The sequence below is a fragment of the Pan troglodytes genome, chromosome 2 (genome assembly GCF_028858775.2).
Source record: "Pan troglodytes isolate AG18354 chromosome 2, NHGRI_mPanTro3-v2.0_pri, whole genome shotgun sequence".
In the NCBI taxonomy this organism is placed as follows: Eukaryota; Metazoa; Chordata; class Mammalia; order Primates; family Hominidae; genus Pan; species Pan troglodytes.
This window is the reverse complement of record NC_086015.1, coordinates 152,683,742-152,698,724: the sequence shown is the minus strand read 5'-3', so window position 1 is coordinate 152,698,724 and position 14,983 is coordinate 152,683,742. Positions and strand designations below refer to the sequence as shown.

The 14,983-nt window shown below is 41.4% G+C and overlaps 1 protein-coding gene across 1 annotated transcript in view; it reads right to left on the bottom strand.

Moving 5' to 3' along the window:
• Positions 1-4,164: 4,164 nt before the first annotated feature.
• The window catches only part of TM4SF4 (transmembrane 4 L six family member 4), a 28,611-nt gene continuing 17,792 nt past the window's right edge, over positions 4,165-14,983 (bottom strand). The window contains exons 4-5 of the mRNA XM_003950212.5: positions 8,556-8,745; positions 4,165-4,774 (exon numbers count right to left, since the gene is read on the bottom strand). Coding sequence (XP_003950261.2) covers positions 4,757-4,774; positions 8,556-8,745 — 208 coding nt within the window. The 3' untranslated portion in view covers positions 4,165-4,756. The remainder of the gene's footprint in view (positions 4,775-8,555; positions 8,746-14,983) is intronic.

Genomic DNA, 14,983 nt, shown 5'->3' with positions numbered 1-14,983 from the left:
GCTCCAGCTTCTGCAGGCACCCATACCGTCAGAGGCAACAAGAATGAACAGGGTTCCAGTCCACCCTCATGGCTCCAATTCGTGCTTATGGGTTACAGCTTGTTCTTCTCTCTCAGGCTTTACATCCAAGTCTGACTGCCTTGTTGATTGCCTGCTCTGTGGACTTCAAGATCCAGCATCAGACATGAAGACAACTCTCTGACAGAGACTGTTTAACTAGTTCTAACAATTACGCAAGGTCAAATCCCTGTAGCAAATTTGTGTGTGTGTGTGTGTGTGTGTGTGTGTGTGTGTGTAGACATAGGTATTTGATCTCTGATTGAACCCTGACTGATACATTGGGTTAAAGTCAAGGTCACACTATTAATGTTTCTAACACAGGAAAAAGTAATTTTGTAGAAAGGTGGATATTTCCCCCCCTGGGGCCACTGACATTGGCCCTCCCCCATTAATTGTTCTAAACCCTGGATGTATTCTTTTCTTCTTTTCTTTTCTTTCTTTTTTTTCCCCTAAATCATCTCTGGATGCTTAGACTGGGAATAAATTATGGTATGTCCTAGAATTCTCTTTCCTGCATTTTAAGAGTTGAGTGCCAAGACAGTTATTCCATGTCGTGGTGACTAAATTGGAATGTACTGCATGTGTTTTGATTTCTTTTTTGTGAGATCAAACCAGAATCTTCAGCCATATCCTGTTGCCTCCTGGTTCTCTGTAGATTGAAGAATCATGATTGTTTTGGAATGCTCTATTTAACCCTTTGTTTTTTAGCCCCATCTGGAGATCTTCTAGAGCCTCTGTGTCTTCCTTAATCTGCTCAGAGCAGAGCTGTCCTCAGACACTACTGGGTTTGAACAGTGAGAGGAGAAGCTGGATGTCACTCACACTAACTTTGTTCAGCACCTTGTTATAACGGCTTTTTGCCGACAACTGTACATGTGGCTGATGTGTTTGAGTATGATCCACAAATTCGTTTCCGATGTGTTTGAGTATGATCCACAAATTCGTTTCATCCCTTTTTTCCCATCATCACTAATAGCTCAGGTCCATCAGCATATTATGTATATGTAGCTAGGTGATATTTTGGGATAATAATTTAGGTTTTGTCTTGCTAGTATTTCTCTTTTTCCTTTCCTCTATTCAAGTGGATTGTTGGCCCTGTGCTCATCAGCCCAGTAGAATGCTAAGGCAGGGTGGAAAATCCCAAGAATGACCCAAGGTAAAGCCTGGTCAATGGCATTCAGAGCTAGAAAGCAAATGTGGTTATAGAAAATATAATTTTAGTTTTTATACTCATGGATCTGTGTACTGAGACCACTCCAGCCTCATGTTGAATTTTCACATAGACATCCACTTTCCTACTTGTTTCGTCAACTCTTTTTTAAAATTATTGCTATTATTTTTTTTTTTAGATGGAGTCTCATTCTGTCACCCAGGCTGGAGTGCAGTGGCATGATCTTAGCTCACTGCAACCTCCGCCTTCCAGGTTCAAGCAATTTTCCTGCCTCAGCCTCCTGAATAGCTGGGATCACAGGCACCCACCACCACATCCAGCTAATTTTTGTATTTTTAGTATAGAAGGGATTTCACCATGTTGGCCAGGCTGGTCTCGAACTCCTGACCTCAAGTGATCTGCCCACCTCAGCCTCCCAAAGCGTTGGGATTACAGGCATGAGCCACTGCACCCAGCCTTAAATTATTTTTTTATTTTTTATTTTTTTAGCCTGTCACTCAGGCTGGAGTGCAGTGGCATGATCGCGGCCTCCACCTGCCAGGCTCAATGAATCCTCCTGCCTCAGCCTCCAAGTAGTTGGGACTAGAGTCATGTGTCACCACGCTTGGCTAATTTTTCTGTTTTTTGTAGAGACAAGGTCTTACTATGTTGCTTAGGCTGATCTTGAACTCTGGGCTCAAGTGATCCTCCTGCTTTGGCCTCCCAAAGTGCTGGGATTACAGGTGTGAGCCACTGCACCTGGCCTTGTCTATTCATTTTTGAAATCTTCAGTTTATTTCAGGGCAAAGGACACTACTTCACTTAGTGCAGGAGAAAGAAAATTAAGAGCTCTGGGCACCTCCATTCACACAACAAATTTATGAATTGCCAAATATGTGCTAGGTTAGGTACTCCTAGTACCTAGACTTGAATCAGAATATGTGCTAGGTTAGGTACTCCTAGTACCTAGACTTGAATCAGATTCTTTTCTTGCTTCAAGTAACTTGTAATCCAAAGCATAGAAAAATAAAGAAATGTACTCCATTAAGCAAAATGAAGATGGCAACTCCCATAACAGAAGTCTCTGGACAGTCTGAAGACCATCCATGAGGTGTGTGTGTGCATCTGGAGGTCTCTAAGGGAGAGGTGCATTCATCTTTACTCTTTGTTTCCTGTCTCTTCCTCTTAAGTCCTCTTATCCATGGTAAGCAATTTCCTGTAATTTTATGGTAACTGGTTTTGAAAAATGGCCTTTTGTGAAAACTCGTCAAAGGTTATTTCAGTTCTTCATCTATAAAATAATGAGAGCAGATTTCATGATGACTACAATTTCTTTTTATCTAAAATAATGAATCCCTGCAAACCCCTGGATAAAGAATTGATGCCTCTTAGCCACATTCAAATTCCCTCATCAAAGAACTCAGGCAAGTGAATCAGTCCTAATAGCCCGACATCTCTGATCTTCTGGAACACCATTATCCTGGAACATCATTACCTGGGTCACCGTTTAGTATTTAGCATGTACCACCTTGTATTAATCTGTGATATGTGAGCTCCTGGTGGGCAGTAATGGGGTCTGACTCGGTCTTCATCCTTGTGCCTGCAGGTGATGTTCTAAGGCAATGGTTGCTCAGAGTGGCTGGTTTTCGACATCACCTGTTGTGCTTTAAAAAATGAAATGACTGGCAGGGTGCGGTGGCTCATGCCTGTAATCTCAGCACTTTGGGAGGCTGAGGCGGGCAGACCACCTGAGGTCTGGAGTTTGAGATCAGCCTGACCAATGTGATGAAACCCTGTCTCTACTAAAAATACAAAAATTAGCCGGGCGTGGTGGTGGGTGCCTGTAATCCCAGCTACTCAGGAGGCTGAGGCAGGAGAATCGCTTGAGCCCAGGAGGCGGAGGTCACAGTGAGCCAAGATGGCTGCGCCACTGCACACCAGCCTGGGTGACAGACAGCGAGACTCTGTCTCAAAACAAACAAACAAACAATAACAAAAAAAAAAAAAAAAAAAAAGAAAAGACTGACAAAAAAACAGACTTCCACATCTCATGCCCCAATTTGCAAATGCAGTGAGTCTAGGCTGTAGCTCAGAAATCTGTAATTTCAGAACATTTCCTAGGTAATTTTGATGATCAGCCATGTTTGAAAACAAATGGTCTAAACTGAATCGAAACACCGTGTGTGTGTGTGTGTGAGTGTGTGTGTGTGTGTGTGTATAGTTCCCGCAACGAGATCTTCAGTGTATCTGCCTTTCTTGCCTCTGCCTATTAAGTTTCAGATGTCAGACACAATCCCTGATCTCATAGAGTTCTCATTGTAGTGAGGGCAAAACTACAGCGTGTAACTCTTTGTATTTTCAGTGCCTAGCCCCGCGGGGGCCAGCACACAGTAGGTGATCATTAATTACTTTATTGATGGCTTTGACAAACCCAGTTTTCAGTGTTCCTGACCTACATGGTGCAGCCTATTAGCTTGGCAAGGGCAGAAGGGAGACTTTCTGGCTTGGACTTCCCTGAGACCCTTCTTATTGCACACAGTCACGTTGGCAGCCCACAGGCCTTTGCTTCACCCTTGGTAAATTCAAAATTTCCAGTATGACTGATTGTCTCTCAGGTGTCCTTTTACAGATGGGGAAACTGAGACTTTGAAAATAACTGTCCCGGGACCCCTAAGCTGGTTTGTGGTGGAGTTCGGGTTTGAACACAAATCAACAGAATGGATCTGATGCCCTGTTAGTGCCTGACTCATAAAGCCAGTTAGTCTTAATAAGACACATAGAATAATAATACTTATTACCTTAACCCTGGGCAATAGGCTGACAAAATTATTACTTAAATCAATTTTTTAAAAACTTTTTTTTGTTTGATCAAAGGAAGCATTTGTAGAAAAGATGAGTTGTTATTCATTCAACCTTTTGCCCCCCCTCCTAAAACACACACAATCTTTGTTACGTTACCTCTGAATTCAGGTTTTAATTTAACATACATAAAAGAACCCTAGTCATGATGACAGCCTCAAAAGATCAGTCACAAGCAACTCAAGCAAGTCAGCAAAAAAAGACAACAAATAACAATACTTAGGATACATCAATCATTCTTTTTCCTTATACATCTTAAAAACAGAAATTGGTCTTAGTTTCTTATTTTAAATGTGCTTTCTTCCTTTGATTTGTGTAAAACTTCCAAAGATATAAACATCTTTATATACAAAGAAGTAGTATGGCAGTACATGTGACTTTATACATTTTACATTTGCAATAAAAAAATCACGAAAAGTATGCTTTGAACCTGTTGGTAAATTCTAAAAAGAAACTAATTTGAAAGATTTATAAATCAAATTTGTTAAGTGGCCAAACTATTTTTTGTTTGAAAATAACAAAATTCTAACTCTAGCAAAGCTGGTTGGAAAGAAGGAATAACTGCCTTTTCTAAGCTTTATCAGCTAGGAAGCAGATAGGAATTAATAATTCCAAGAAGAGAAGAAGTTTTATGAAAAGAAATTGTAGTCATCATGCTGTAGAGTCTGAGCAGCTCATCTTGGAGGTTTAAACGGGTCCATCTCCCTAGAAGGTAGAAAAGGTGAATTAACTATGATGTCATGATTTATGTAAATTTTTGCTTTTCCCCTCCTTCTTCCCATCCCCATCACCTGCCTTCCTCCTGGCTCTTAATGGTTGCCTATTGAATGTTTCCTATACTTTTCTGGCTTTGTTTCAGGGCTTTACTCTGTCACCCACCTGTGTTGAGGTTATAGGAATGGAAGCTTCATTTTGTTTTGCACCATGTATTTATTTATTTAGTCCTCAAGGGAGTTACATTTTATTTATTTATTTTTGTTTTATTTTGTTTTTAATTTTTTAAAATTTCAATAGCTTTTGGGGTACAAGTGGTTGTTGGTTCCGTGGATGATGAATTAGATACTGATGAATTCTGAAATTGCAGTGCACCCATCACCTGAGGAGAATACATTGTATACAACATGCATCATTTATTTAAAAAAATAATTTGGTAAGAGGTGCTGAGAGACCAACTGCTATGTGGAAAGCCACCACTAACAAGTAGGAGAGCTGGGATTTGAACCAGGGAGGCAGAACCCAGAGATTGTGTTAAAGAAAACTTGAAGCTATGCTACCTCACTGACTTTCATAAGGTTAGTAAATAACATTCAATGCCATTTACTGAGCCTTCTAAGGATTCAAATGAATTCATGCTTGTCACCCTGTACTAGGCACTCCATTGACAACCGTAGGAGTAGGTATTAATAGCCACGTTTTACAGACAAGGAGCAGTTGAGGGCTACTGACTGGGCCAAGACCACACAGCTGACATTCAAACCAGGTCTCATAGCATGTATTTTAAGGCACATTCCCAACTACCACTTCATTTAAGGACCGTGCCAGGCTCAGGAAGCTCTCAGTAAAGACTTTCCGCCTGAATGGATAGATGTTGATCTCACACTCTCTCCATAAATTAGGCAAGAGGCAGTTGGAATAACTGAGACTATGAGAAGTTAGTCAGCTTGCTGGAGTCACTCAGCTAGTAAGCTGTGGAACTAGGCTGAGAGCCCAAGTCTTTCCTCAGTGTCCTACTGGGGCAGGAATGCTGACCAGCCCCATGAGAGGCCAGCTGCCCAAGAGAAAGGAACCTTCAGCAGACTGACTTTAGAACTGCAGCTCTTGTGCACTGAAATATTTAGTAGTGAAACTTTGTGATGTCCAAAAATTACTTTCCAAGAGTCCAGAAAGAGAGAGAGTGAGAAAATATTAACAATTTTGTGAACATGGGTGAAAGTATACAGGTGTTCATTGCACCATTCCTTCAACTTTAGGTAGATTTGAAGTTTTCAAAATAAAAAGTTGGAGGAGGAGTGGGGAGAGAGACAGAGAGGAGAGATGAAGGGAGGGAGGAAGAAAGGAAGAGAAAAAAATGGACAATTCTGGTGTGTACATTCACCCTCTGTGAGTCTCTGGTTCCCATGCACTGACAACCATGGAGTCCATCTACTGTCTTTCAACCTATCGAGTGACTCAGCTATTAAGCTCTCTAAAATATGGTATCCAAATAAATGAAACTCACTAAAAGGAACCAACGTGCTGACACCTATGAATGTGTTTTTAAATTGAGAGATAATTCTCAGATTTAGCAAAGTATTATCAACAATTCAAAGAGTAATCATATTTTCTTTCTTTCTTTCTTTCTCTCTCTCTCTTTTTTTTTTTTTTTTTTTTTTGGAAAGGTCTTGTTCTGTTATCCAGGGTGCAGTGCAGGGGCAAGATCTCAGCTCATGCAGCCTCAGCATCGTGGGCTCAGCTGATGCTCCCAGCTCAGCCTCCTGAGTAGCTGGGACTACAGGTGCATGCCACCACATCTGGTTAATTTTTTGTATTTCTAGTAGAGATGGGATTTCACCATGTTGCCATGGTCAAGACCAGTTCAAAGCTGGTCTTGAACTCTTGGGTTCAAGTGATCTTCTTGCCTTGGCCTCCCAAAGTGCTAGGATTACAGGCATGAGCCGCCGTGTTCAGCCAAAGTAATCATATTTTCAATAAATCTTGCAAAGAAAATTTACCACCCAGCTAAAATATGTAGAAACTGAAACTTCAATATATAATTTAGCAAACATTCATTCACTTTGGATGAATTACAAGATTTAAATGCTCAATATTTTCAATCGCTATCATAAAAATAATTTTGGTGGATTACTAGTTGGTAGTTGCTTTTCCTCTCTAGTATGTTTAAAGACCAAAACATTTAAATACAATACAGTAGAACTGAAAATTTGTAGAATAAAAATGCAATACACAGTGAAATTTATTTGTAATACACGCATTTTACTGCTGATTTGGGGGACTTATTTATATTTTTCATTGAAAAAAGTAATATATAATTATTAAAATTTTTTAATACTATAGGCTAGATTAAAGGAAAAAAGTCAGTCTTCTTACCTAGAAATAACGATTATTTAACTTTTGGTTGGATTTCCTTTAGTTTTTTGTTTTATTTTTCTATTCACAGAATTTTGTTTTTTCCTCCTTGTATAATTGTATATTAAGTACAATTTTTGTATCCTGCTAATAACAGTATCTCATAAGGATTTTCAATATTACTGCAATTTTGGGGGAAACATTCTTTTAAGATAGGGAGAATAAAATAATAAAAAGAGATACTGTGACAGGATATATAAGAAATTAGGTAACCTTACCTAGGTGAGGAGATTGGAGGGAACTGGCTGGATAGAAGACAAAGGCTGGAGGGAGACTTTCCAACTGAATACCTTTATATATTTCTCTGTGTGTGTATACATGTACATATTTAGTTTTTGAGTTATATACATGTAATGCTTATTTAAAATAAATGTATGTATTTATTTATTTATTGAGACAGGGTCTCACTCTGTCACACAGACTGGAGTGCGGTGGTGAGATCTCGGCTCACTGCAACCTCTGCCTCCCAGGTTCAAGTGATTCTCGTGCCTCAGCCTCCTGAGTAGCTGGAGCTACAGGCATATGCCACTATGCCTGGCCTTCTTATTTAAAATTTAAATAAAATAATTTGAGTCATTTAAAGTTTTACCATAATATTATGTTAAGTGAATAGACCTTTATTTACATATATTTACATAATCCCCCAGTTAGGGAACTCTCAAGTTTTATTTTTTTCTTCATACATCAATCTGTGCTTGTAATAACTTTGTGTATGTGTGTGAATAATTGCCTAATCTGATTTGGGTATTAGTTGAAATAATCAGACTGTCTTACTGTCTGCAAGTCTGTTTTTATTTTTAGTAATTTGTTGTTGGTATTTTACAATATTATTTAGAGACTAAAGCCTGAGTGATTTCCCTTTTTTCTTCCCATATAAGAACTACCTCTTTTTCTGTATCAGAAATCATATCAAATATAGGTTTTGCATTGGTATGTTCTGTTCATCTGAGGAAGTGAGAACATGCCAGCCCAGACCGGATGTACTATCGCGGACACTGTACCCATATGACAAATGCTCACTTCAGGTGGATCTTCATATAAACATCATTGTAAATGTTTATATATAGACAGAGTCCTTTGTCTCTAGAACTACGGTCAACTGGATGTGAGGCTGAAAATTATGGCCAACTTCAGCCTGGGTGTTTTAACGTGCTCTGGGTTCCAGCAATGCAATGTGTCTGTCTCCATCAGCTGACAGACTGGGCTGACTGGGCTTCCCAACCTGGGCTGGTTTTCTGCAGGTGGCCACACTTACCCCCTCATTCCTTCAGTGCTGGTGGCCTGACCTGGCCTCCCTCATGCTGGTGGCCTGACCTGGCCTCCCTCATGCTGAGAAGAAACAGCAATAGCCTGAACTTACCCCACAGCAGCCACAACACTGGCAGTCTCCACAGAGGGTCCCCAGGAGGCCATTGACCACCTGGATGGCGCAGAGAACCATCTGGATTCCTCCTACGACCAGCAGGATGGAGAAGAGGGTCAGATTCCAGGGAACCACATTGAGAGGCTCTCGGCACTTGTTCCATAAGGCCTCATCATTGAGATAATCCCTGTTGGTGATATAGGGGACAAAGGAAACATTTGTAAAAAGTGTGCAATTCCCTTCACTAGAAAGTTACCATAACAATGTTTCTCATGCACTACTTTCCACCCAAAACTAGCTTCACGAGAAAATACTCTGTACTAACAATTTAAACACCACAAAATGTACAGTTTTTATTGAGTACACCCTGTGTGCCAGACCCTGTTCTAATCACTTCACACATATTCACTCATTTATTCCCCAAAGAAACCTCTGGGTTCTCTTTTTCGGTTTCACAAATAAGGAAGCAGAGGCACAGAGAGGCTAAGTTACTTTCTCCCAGGTCACAGAACTGGCAGAACAATTTTCATTAGCTGTCCAAAAAGACGGGCAAATTCACTATCTATGATGGGGACAGGGAGATAGAGACACTCCAGGAGTAGAATTTCACAAATGTTCACAGCTTTATCCTAGCTATCATTGTTAGAGACCGTTTTGACTTTTGACAGATGACTTGTCAAGTGTAGTGGCCATCTGAAGCCATGTAAAGTACAAATGTGTCATATAGCTAAAGGGAAGAGCCTGATTTCAAGGCCTAATTTTAACCAAATTGTGAATTTGACTCACTATATTTTTGTTAACATGTAGGAATCTCTCACACACAAAGATGGAATTAATTTTCTTCAAAAGGAACAAATAGTCTGTTGCCTTAATACATATTTTACATAAACTGTGAATTAGGAGAAACTGCAATATATTCATATTTTATTATATAAAGAGTTTATTGCAATATAAAGGGCATTGTGGCCAGGCACGGTGACTCACACCTGTAATCCCAGCACTTTGGGAGGCCAAGGTGGGCAGATCACCTGACGTCAGGAGTTCGAGACCAGCCTGGCCAACATGGCAAAACCCTGTCTCTTCCAAAAATACAAAAATTAGCTGGGCATGGTGGTGGGCACCTGTAATCCCAGCTACTCAGGAGACTGAGGCTGGAGAATTGCTTGAACCCGGGAGGTGGAGGTTGCAGTGAGCCAAGATCATGCCATTGCCCTCCAGCCTGGGCAACAAGAACGAAACTCCATCTCAAAAAATAAAAATAAAGGGCATTGTGCCTTGAAGGATAAATGTGAAGTATACTATTTTGAGACAAAAATGAGTAAAGTGGTAAAATCTTGTGGATTATTATGACTCTTTACATTCTTAGAGCCCCAAATTGGTCTGTTTCCTCCATCCTTTCATCCTTTCAGAGCCTTAATGAAAAACTCTTTATCTATCTACTGAATTAATGTTGATGTTATTGTTTTTAGATCTTTATGATAACCTTCACAGAAAAGGAAGGAATGAACATTTTGCTTTTGATTTCAAAATAAAACATTGTTTATAGCATTGATTCATCTTTCCATAAGAGTACAGGTACTAGCAGCTTGCTAGCTGTGTGCCTTGTGTACTTACCTATAAAATGGGAGTTACATTATCATATAATAGGGTTATTGTCAGGACTACGTGAGTTAGTATGAGTAAAGTGCTTAGATCAGTGCTTAGCATATAGTAAGTCCTCAATAAAGGCTAGTATTGTCATTATTTTACTTAATCTAAGCAGTCTAGTCTAATGGAAAGAGCTGGTATTTTGGATTCAGATGAACCCGGGTTTGAACCCAAGCATTCCCCTTACTAGCTATGTATTCCTCATGCAAGTTACTCACTTCCTTTAACAACAGTTTCTTTTTCTCTTTTTTTAAAAAAATAGACACGGAGGTCTCACTATACTGCCCAGGCTGGTCTCAAACTCCTGAGGTCAGTCCTCCCACCTTGGCTTCCCAAAGTGCGGTGATTACAGGTGTGAGTCACCACACCCAGCCAGCATCAGTTTTTTTTTTTTAAATCTATATAACAGACTAAGAACCACATCACAATTGTGAGAATTCACTGAGATGACATACCTTCTGTATAGTTGTGTGAGATTGTCCTTTTTTATTTTTTTGAGACGGAGTTTCGCTCTTGTTGCCCAGGCTGGAGTGCAATGGCACAATCTCGGCTCACTGCAACCTCTGCCTCCCGGGTTCAAGCGGTTCTCCTGCTTCAGTTTCCCGAGTAGCTGGGATTACAGACACATGCCATCACACCCGGCTAATTTTGTATTTTTGGTAGAGGCGGGGTTTCTCCATGTTGGTCAGGCTGGTCTCGAACTACTGACCTCGGGTGATCCGCCCAAAGTGTTGGGATTACAGTTGTGAGCCACGGCATCTGGCCGACTGTTCTTTTCAGTACTTTTTTTTTCTCATTAAACTTTGCTATAGAGGGTCTCAAAATTCTGTGGCAGATTTTTGGTCAAGTTGTTTCCATTAAAAAGTACTGATTTTAGAAACTAATAACCTAGCCAGGTGTGGGGACATGCACCTGTAATCCCACCTACTTGGGAGGCTGAGGTGGGAGAATCGCTTGAGCCCATGTGGCAAAGTGTGCAGTAAGCTGAGATTGTGCTACTGCACTCCAGCCTGGGTGACAGAGTGAGACCCCATCTCGGAAAACAAACAAACAACCTAGTAACTTAAAACTGCTGCATGAAAAGAAAAATCCCAAATGGTCAACAAAACATTCTCCTTTCCTTCTGAAGGTTTTAATCGTTAACATTAACCAGTCTTTTACTATTAAACTTCAACGGCCAAATGAGACAAACAGTTCTGAGGTCATTCTCCTACCACTGATTAAGACTGTAGTGGCAGGTGTTAGGAATAATATTCACTTAGCCTTCTGAGCTTTCTGGGCAGACTTGGTGACCTTGCCAAGCCTTCTGGTCAGCAACCTTCTTGTTCATGGCTTTGATGACACCCAGAGCGACTGTCTGTCTCATATCACAAACAGCAACATGACCCAGAGGAGGATAGTCAGAGGAGCTCTCAACACACATGGGTTTCCCAGGAACCACATTGATGATGGCAGCATCACCAGATTTCGAGAATTTAAGGCCCGCTTCTTACCAGAACGATGATCAATCTTTTCCTTCAGCTCAGCAAACTTGGAAGCAATGTGACCTGTGTGACTAGCAGCAGAGGGGCGTAGCTAGCACTGATTTGGCCTGGGTGGTGCAAGATAAACACTTCAGCAGTGAAGCCAGCTGCTCCCATTGGTGGGTCATTTTTGCTGTTACCAGCAATGTTGCCATTACAAAAATCTTTGACAGATGCGTTCTTAACACTGAAGCCCACATTTTCCCCAGGAAGAGCTTGCAACATGGTGCATTTCAACAGACTTTAGTTGTAACGTTGACTGGAGCAAAGGTGACCACCATGCTGGGTTTGAGAACACCAGTTTCCACTTAGCACATAGGGACCAATGCCACCAACTTTGTAGACGTCTGGAGGGGCAGATGCAAGGGCTTGTCAGTTGGATGAGTTGGTGGTAGGACACAGTCCAGACCTTCAAGCAGCATGTTTCCATTGGCATTGCCATCTTCATGGGTGACTTTACATCCCTTGAACCAAGGCATGTTACTACTTGGCTCTAGCATATTGTCACCATTCCAACTGGAAATTGGTACAGATGCTGCTGTGCTGGGGTTGTAGCCAATTTTCTTAATGTAAGAGCTGACTTTCTTAATGATTTTCTCATGTCTCTTCTGGCTGTAGAGGGGCTCAGTGGAATCCATTTTGTTAACACCAACAATTGGTTGTTTCATCCCCAGTGTGTAAGCATGAAGGGCATGTTCATGGGTCTGCCCATGGAGATATCGGCTTCAGATTCACCAACACCAGCAGCAACAATCAGGATAGCACAGTCAGCCTGAGATGTGCCTGTAATCATGTTTCTGACAAAGTCTCTGTCCTGAGTATCAATGACTCATGCAGTACTTGCTGGTCTCAAACTTCCACAGGGTGATGTGTCACACTCACACTCATCTTACCTTTTATTCAAGACCCAAGCATACCTGAAAGAGCTCTTTCCCTTCTTAGCAGCCTCCTTCTCAAATTCATTGATGGTTCTTTGGTGATTTATATCATGTTTGTCGATCAGTTGGCAAGTAGCAGCGGACTTACCTGAATCTACGTGTCCAATAACGACGATATTGATATGAATCTTTTTCTTTCCCATTTTGGTTTTGATTTAGGGGTGGTTTTCATGACACCTGTGTTTTGGTGGCAAACCCGTTGTGAAAATGCCTTTTTTTTCCCAACATGAAACACCCATCTTTCTGTTCTGCATTTTTCCATTTAGTCCTTTCTATCTTTACAATTTTAAAACTTGGTAATTATAAAAGGTTATAAAGATGCAATATTTTCCAGGCACACTTTATGAAGAAAAGATCCTGAGGTGAAAGAATTGGCAATTGTGAGTTCCGGGCCTCTTTGGAGAGCCTGCACAGCAGTGGCATGACAGCACCTCCTGGTGGTAGGATTTGTGAAACGTTTACGGGGGAACGTAGAAGCAAGGATTGAATTTGGTTGCCTGGAGAAATCATGAGTCCCACTCCTGCTGCAGCCTCACCCCTCACAAACCACCACATAGCCACACTCAGGCCCTTCTTCTCTCCCTTCAAACTCTCTGGTTCTGGCGGTCTTTGAGAGTCTGGCAAAAAAGCCTGTGTTCACGTTCAGTTTGATCATTGTGTCCAACTCCCCAAACCCAGGGAGAGAGGGGTCCTGAGTTTTTCATGGACCTGGCCGTGAAGCAAGGAGAGCAGAAGCAGTTTAGATGCACTTAACTGCATTTTAAAGCATCCAATTATTATGCAGGTGTTTCCACCTGAGCTGTAGTAATCCCATCAAAGTGGGAGCAGAAAGCCACGAATTTCACAGAACTCTCTTCTCAGCTGAAGAGAGAAACCAGGGGGCCTGAATACGAATGCTTTGCTGGCGTGCTCTGTCTGGTGAATTCAGATGCCACCTCCTCTGGGAGAAGCTCCACAATGCTTCTGCCCTCAGCCTGGGTTTGGTTTCCTTCTGTGCTCCCCAGGGCTCTGTGTTTCCGCCCCTGTTGTACAGAGCCCCTGGACCCTGCGCTGCCATCACCTGTCCATTTGTTTCTTCTCTTCAGGACTATAAACTTCCAAGGGCAAAGACCATGTGCCACTGTCTCTGTTCCCAGTTCCAGCACAGGCAGTGCTTCATAAATAGCAGCAGCTCTCATTTCCTGGGTCCTCTAGTGCCAGGCTCTGGGCTAGCTGCTTTCCATCATCTTTCCTAATGCGCCAAGGAGATGCTACTTTATTTGAACAGTGCTTGGCATAGAGTAACCTTCAGTAAACACTCACTGAATGAATGAACATATACCCATTTTACAGATTAAGAAGGTGAGGCTAGTAAATGGAAGTGCCTGGGTTTGATCTTAGGCCTGTCTGACTCCAAAGCCAGTGCTCTGACCCATTACACAAATGCCCTTTGTTGGAGTAGTTATTTCCTTAGCATATTTGAAATGATTTATTTATGACATTTGATTTATACATCTATAATAGTATGTGAATCAAGGGTTACTTATATCACAATAAAGAGGTTTTTTTTTTTGAGCCTTATTTATGCCTGGTTGAAATTAAGTCACAGAATCATTATAAAAGCATAATATTTTTAAAGTTTTAATGCATAAAAATAAATTCCATTTACAATAATCCTTTATATTCATAAGAATGAATAATAAGGCTGAATCAAGCAAGTATGTGGTAGGAACTGTGCTGAGTGCTTTATGTACCTTGTGTTATTTACTCTTACCTGAACCTGTGAGGTGGATGTTGCTGTTACTCCCATTCATTTCACAGATGAAGCCTGAGAGATAAATGGTATATGGCAGAGGTGTGGCTAGACCCTAAGTCAGCCAAGGGCAAAACTGGCTCCTAACATTTGTGAACTGTTTCTGGTTCATGAAAGCTAAGATTACATGGTGCAAATCCAATCTCATCCTATTAAGGTGGCTTTCAGCTCTTGGGAATATGTTTACAAGCAGCTTATGATGTTCTTTGCTAATAAGTAATTTCTGAAGTGCAAATCCAGATGGTCTTAGCTGAATGTCATGGCAGAACATTTAACTGTGTTCAGTTCAGTGTCTCGGTGTCTGAACCACAGATGTGAGGGTGCTCTCCTTGCCCTTGACTCTTTCTAAGGAGGTGAAGAGTTGCAGCCTGGCCCAGGAGTGCCATGCATAGCCCCGTCCCTCCCTGACTACTGACCACTCCTGGCTCATCCTCTGCTTCCCCTCCTATGGCTGTCCCCACACCCTGTGCAGGCTGCTTTCCTTTCAGCAGCTCAGGGTCAAGGGAGGGATGGCCAATTGTCTCA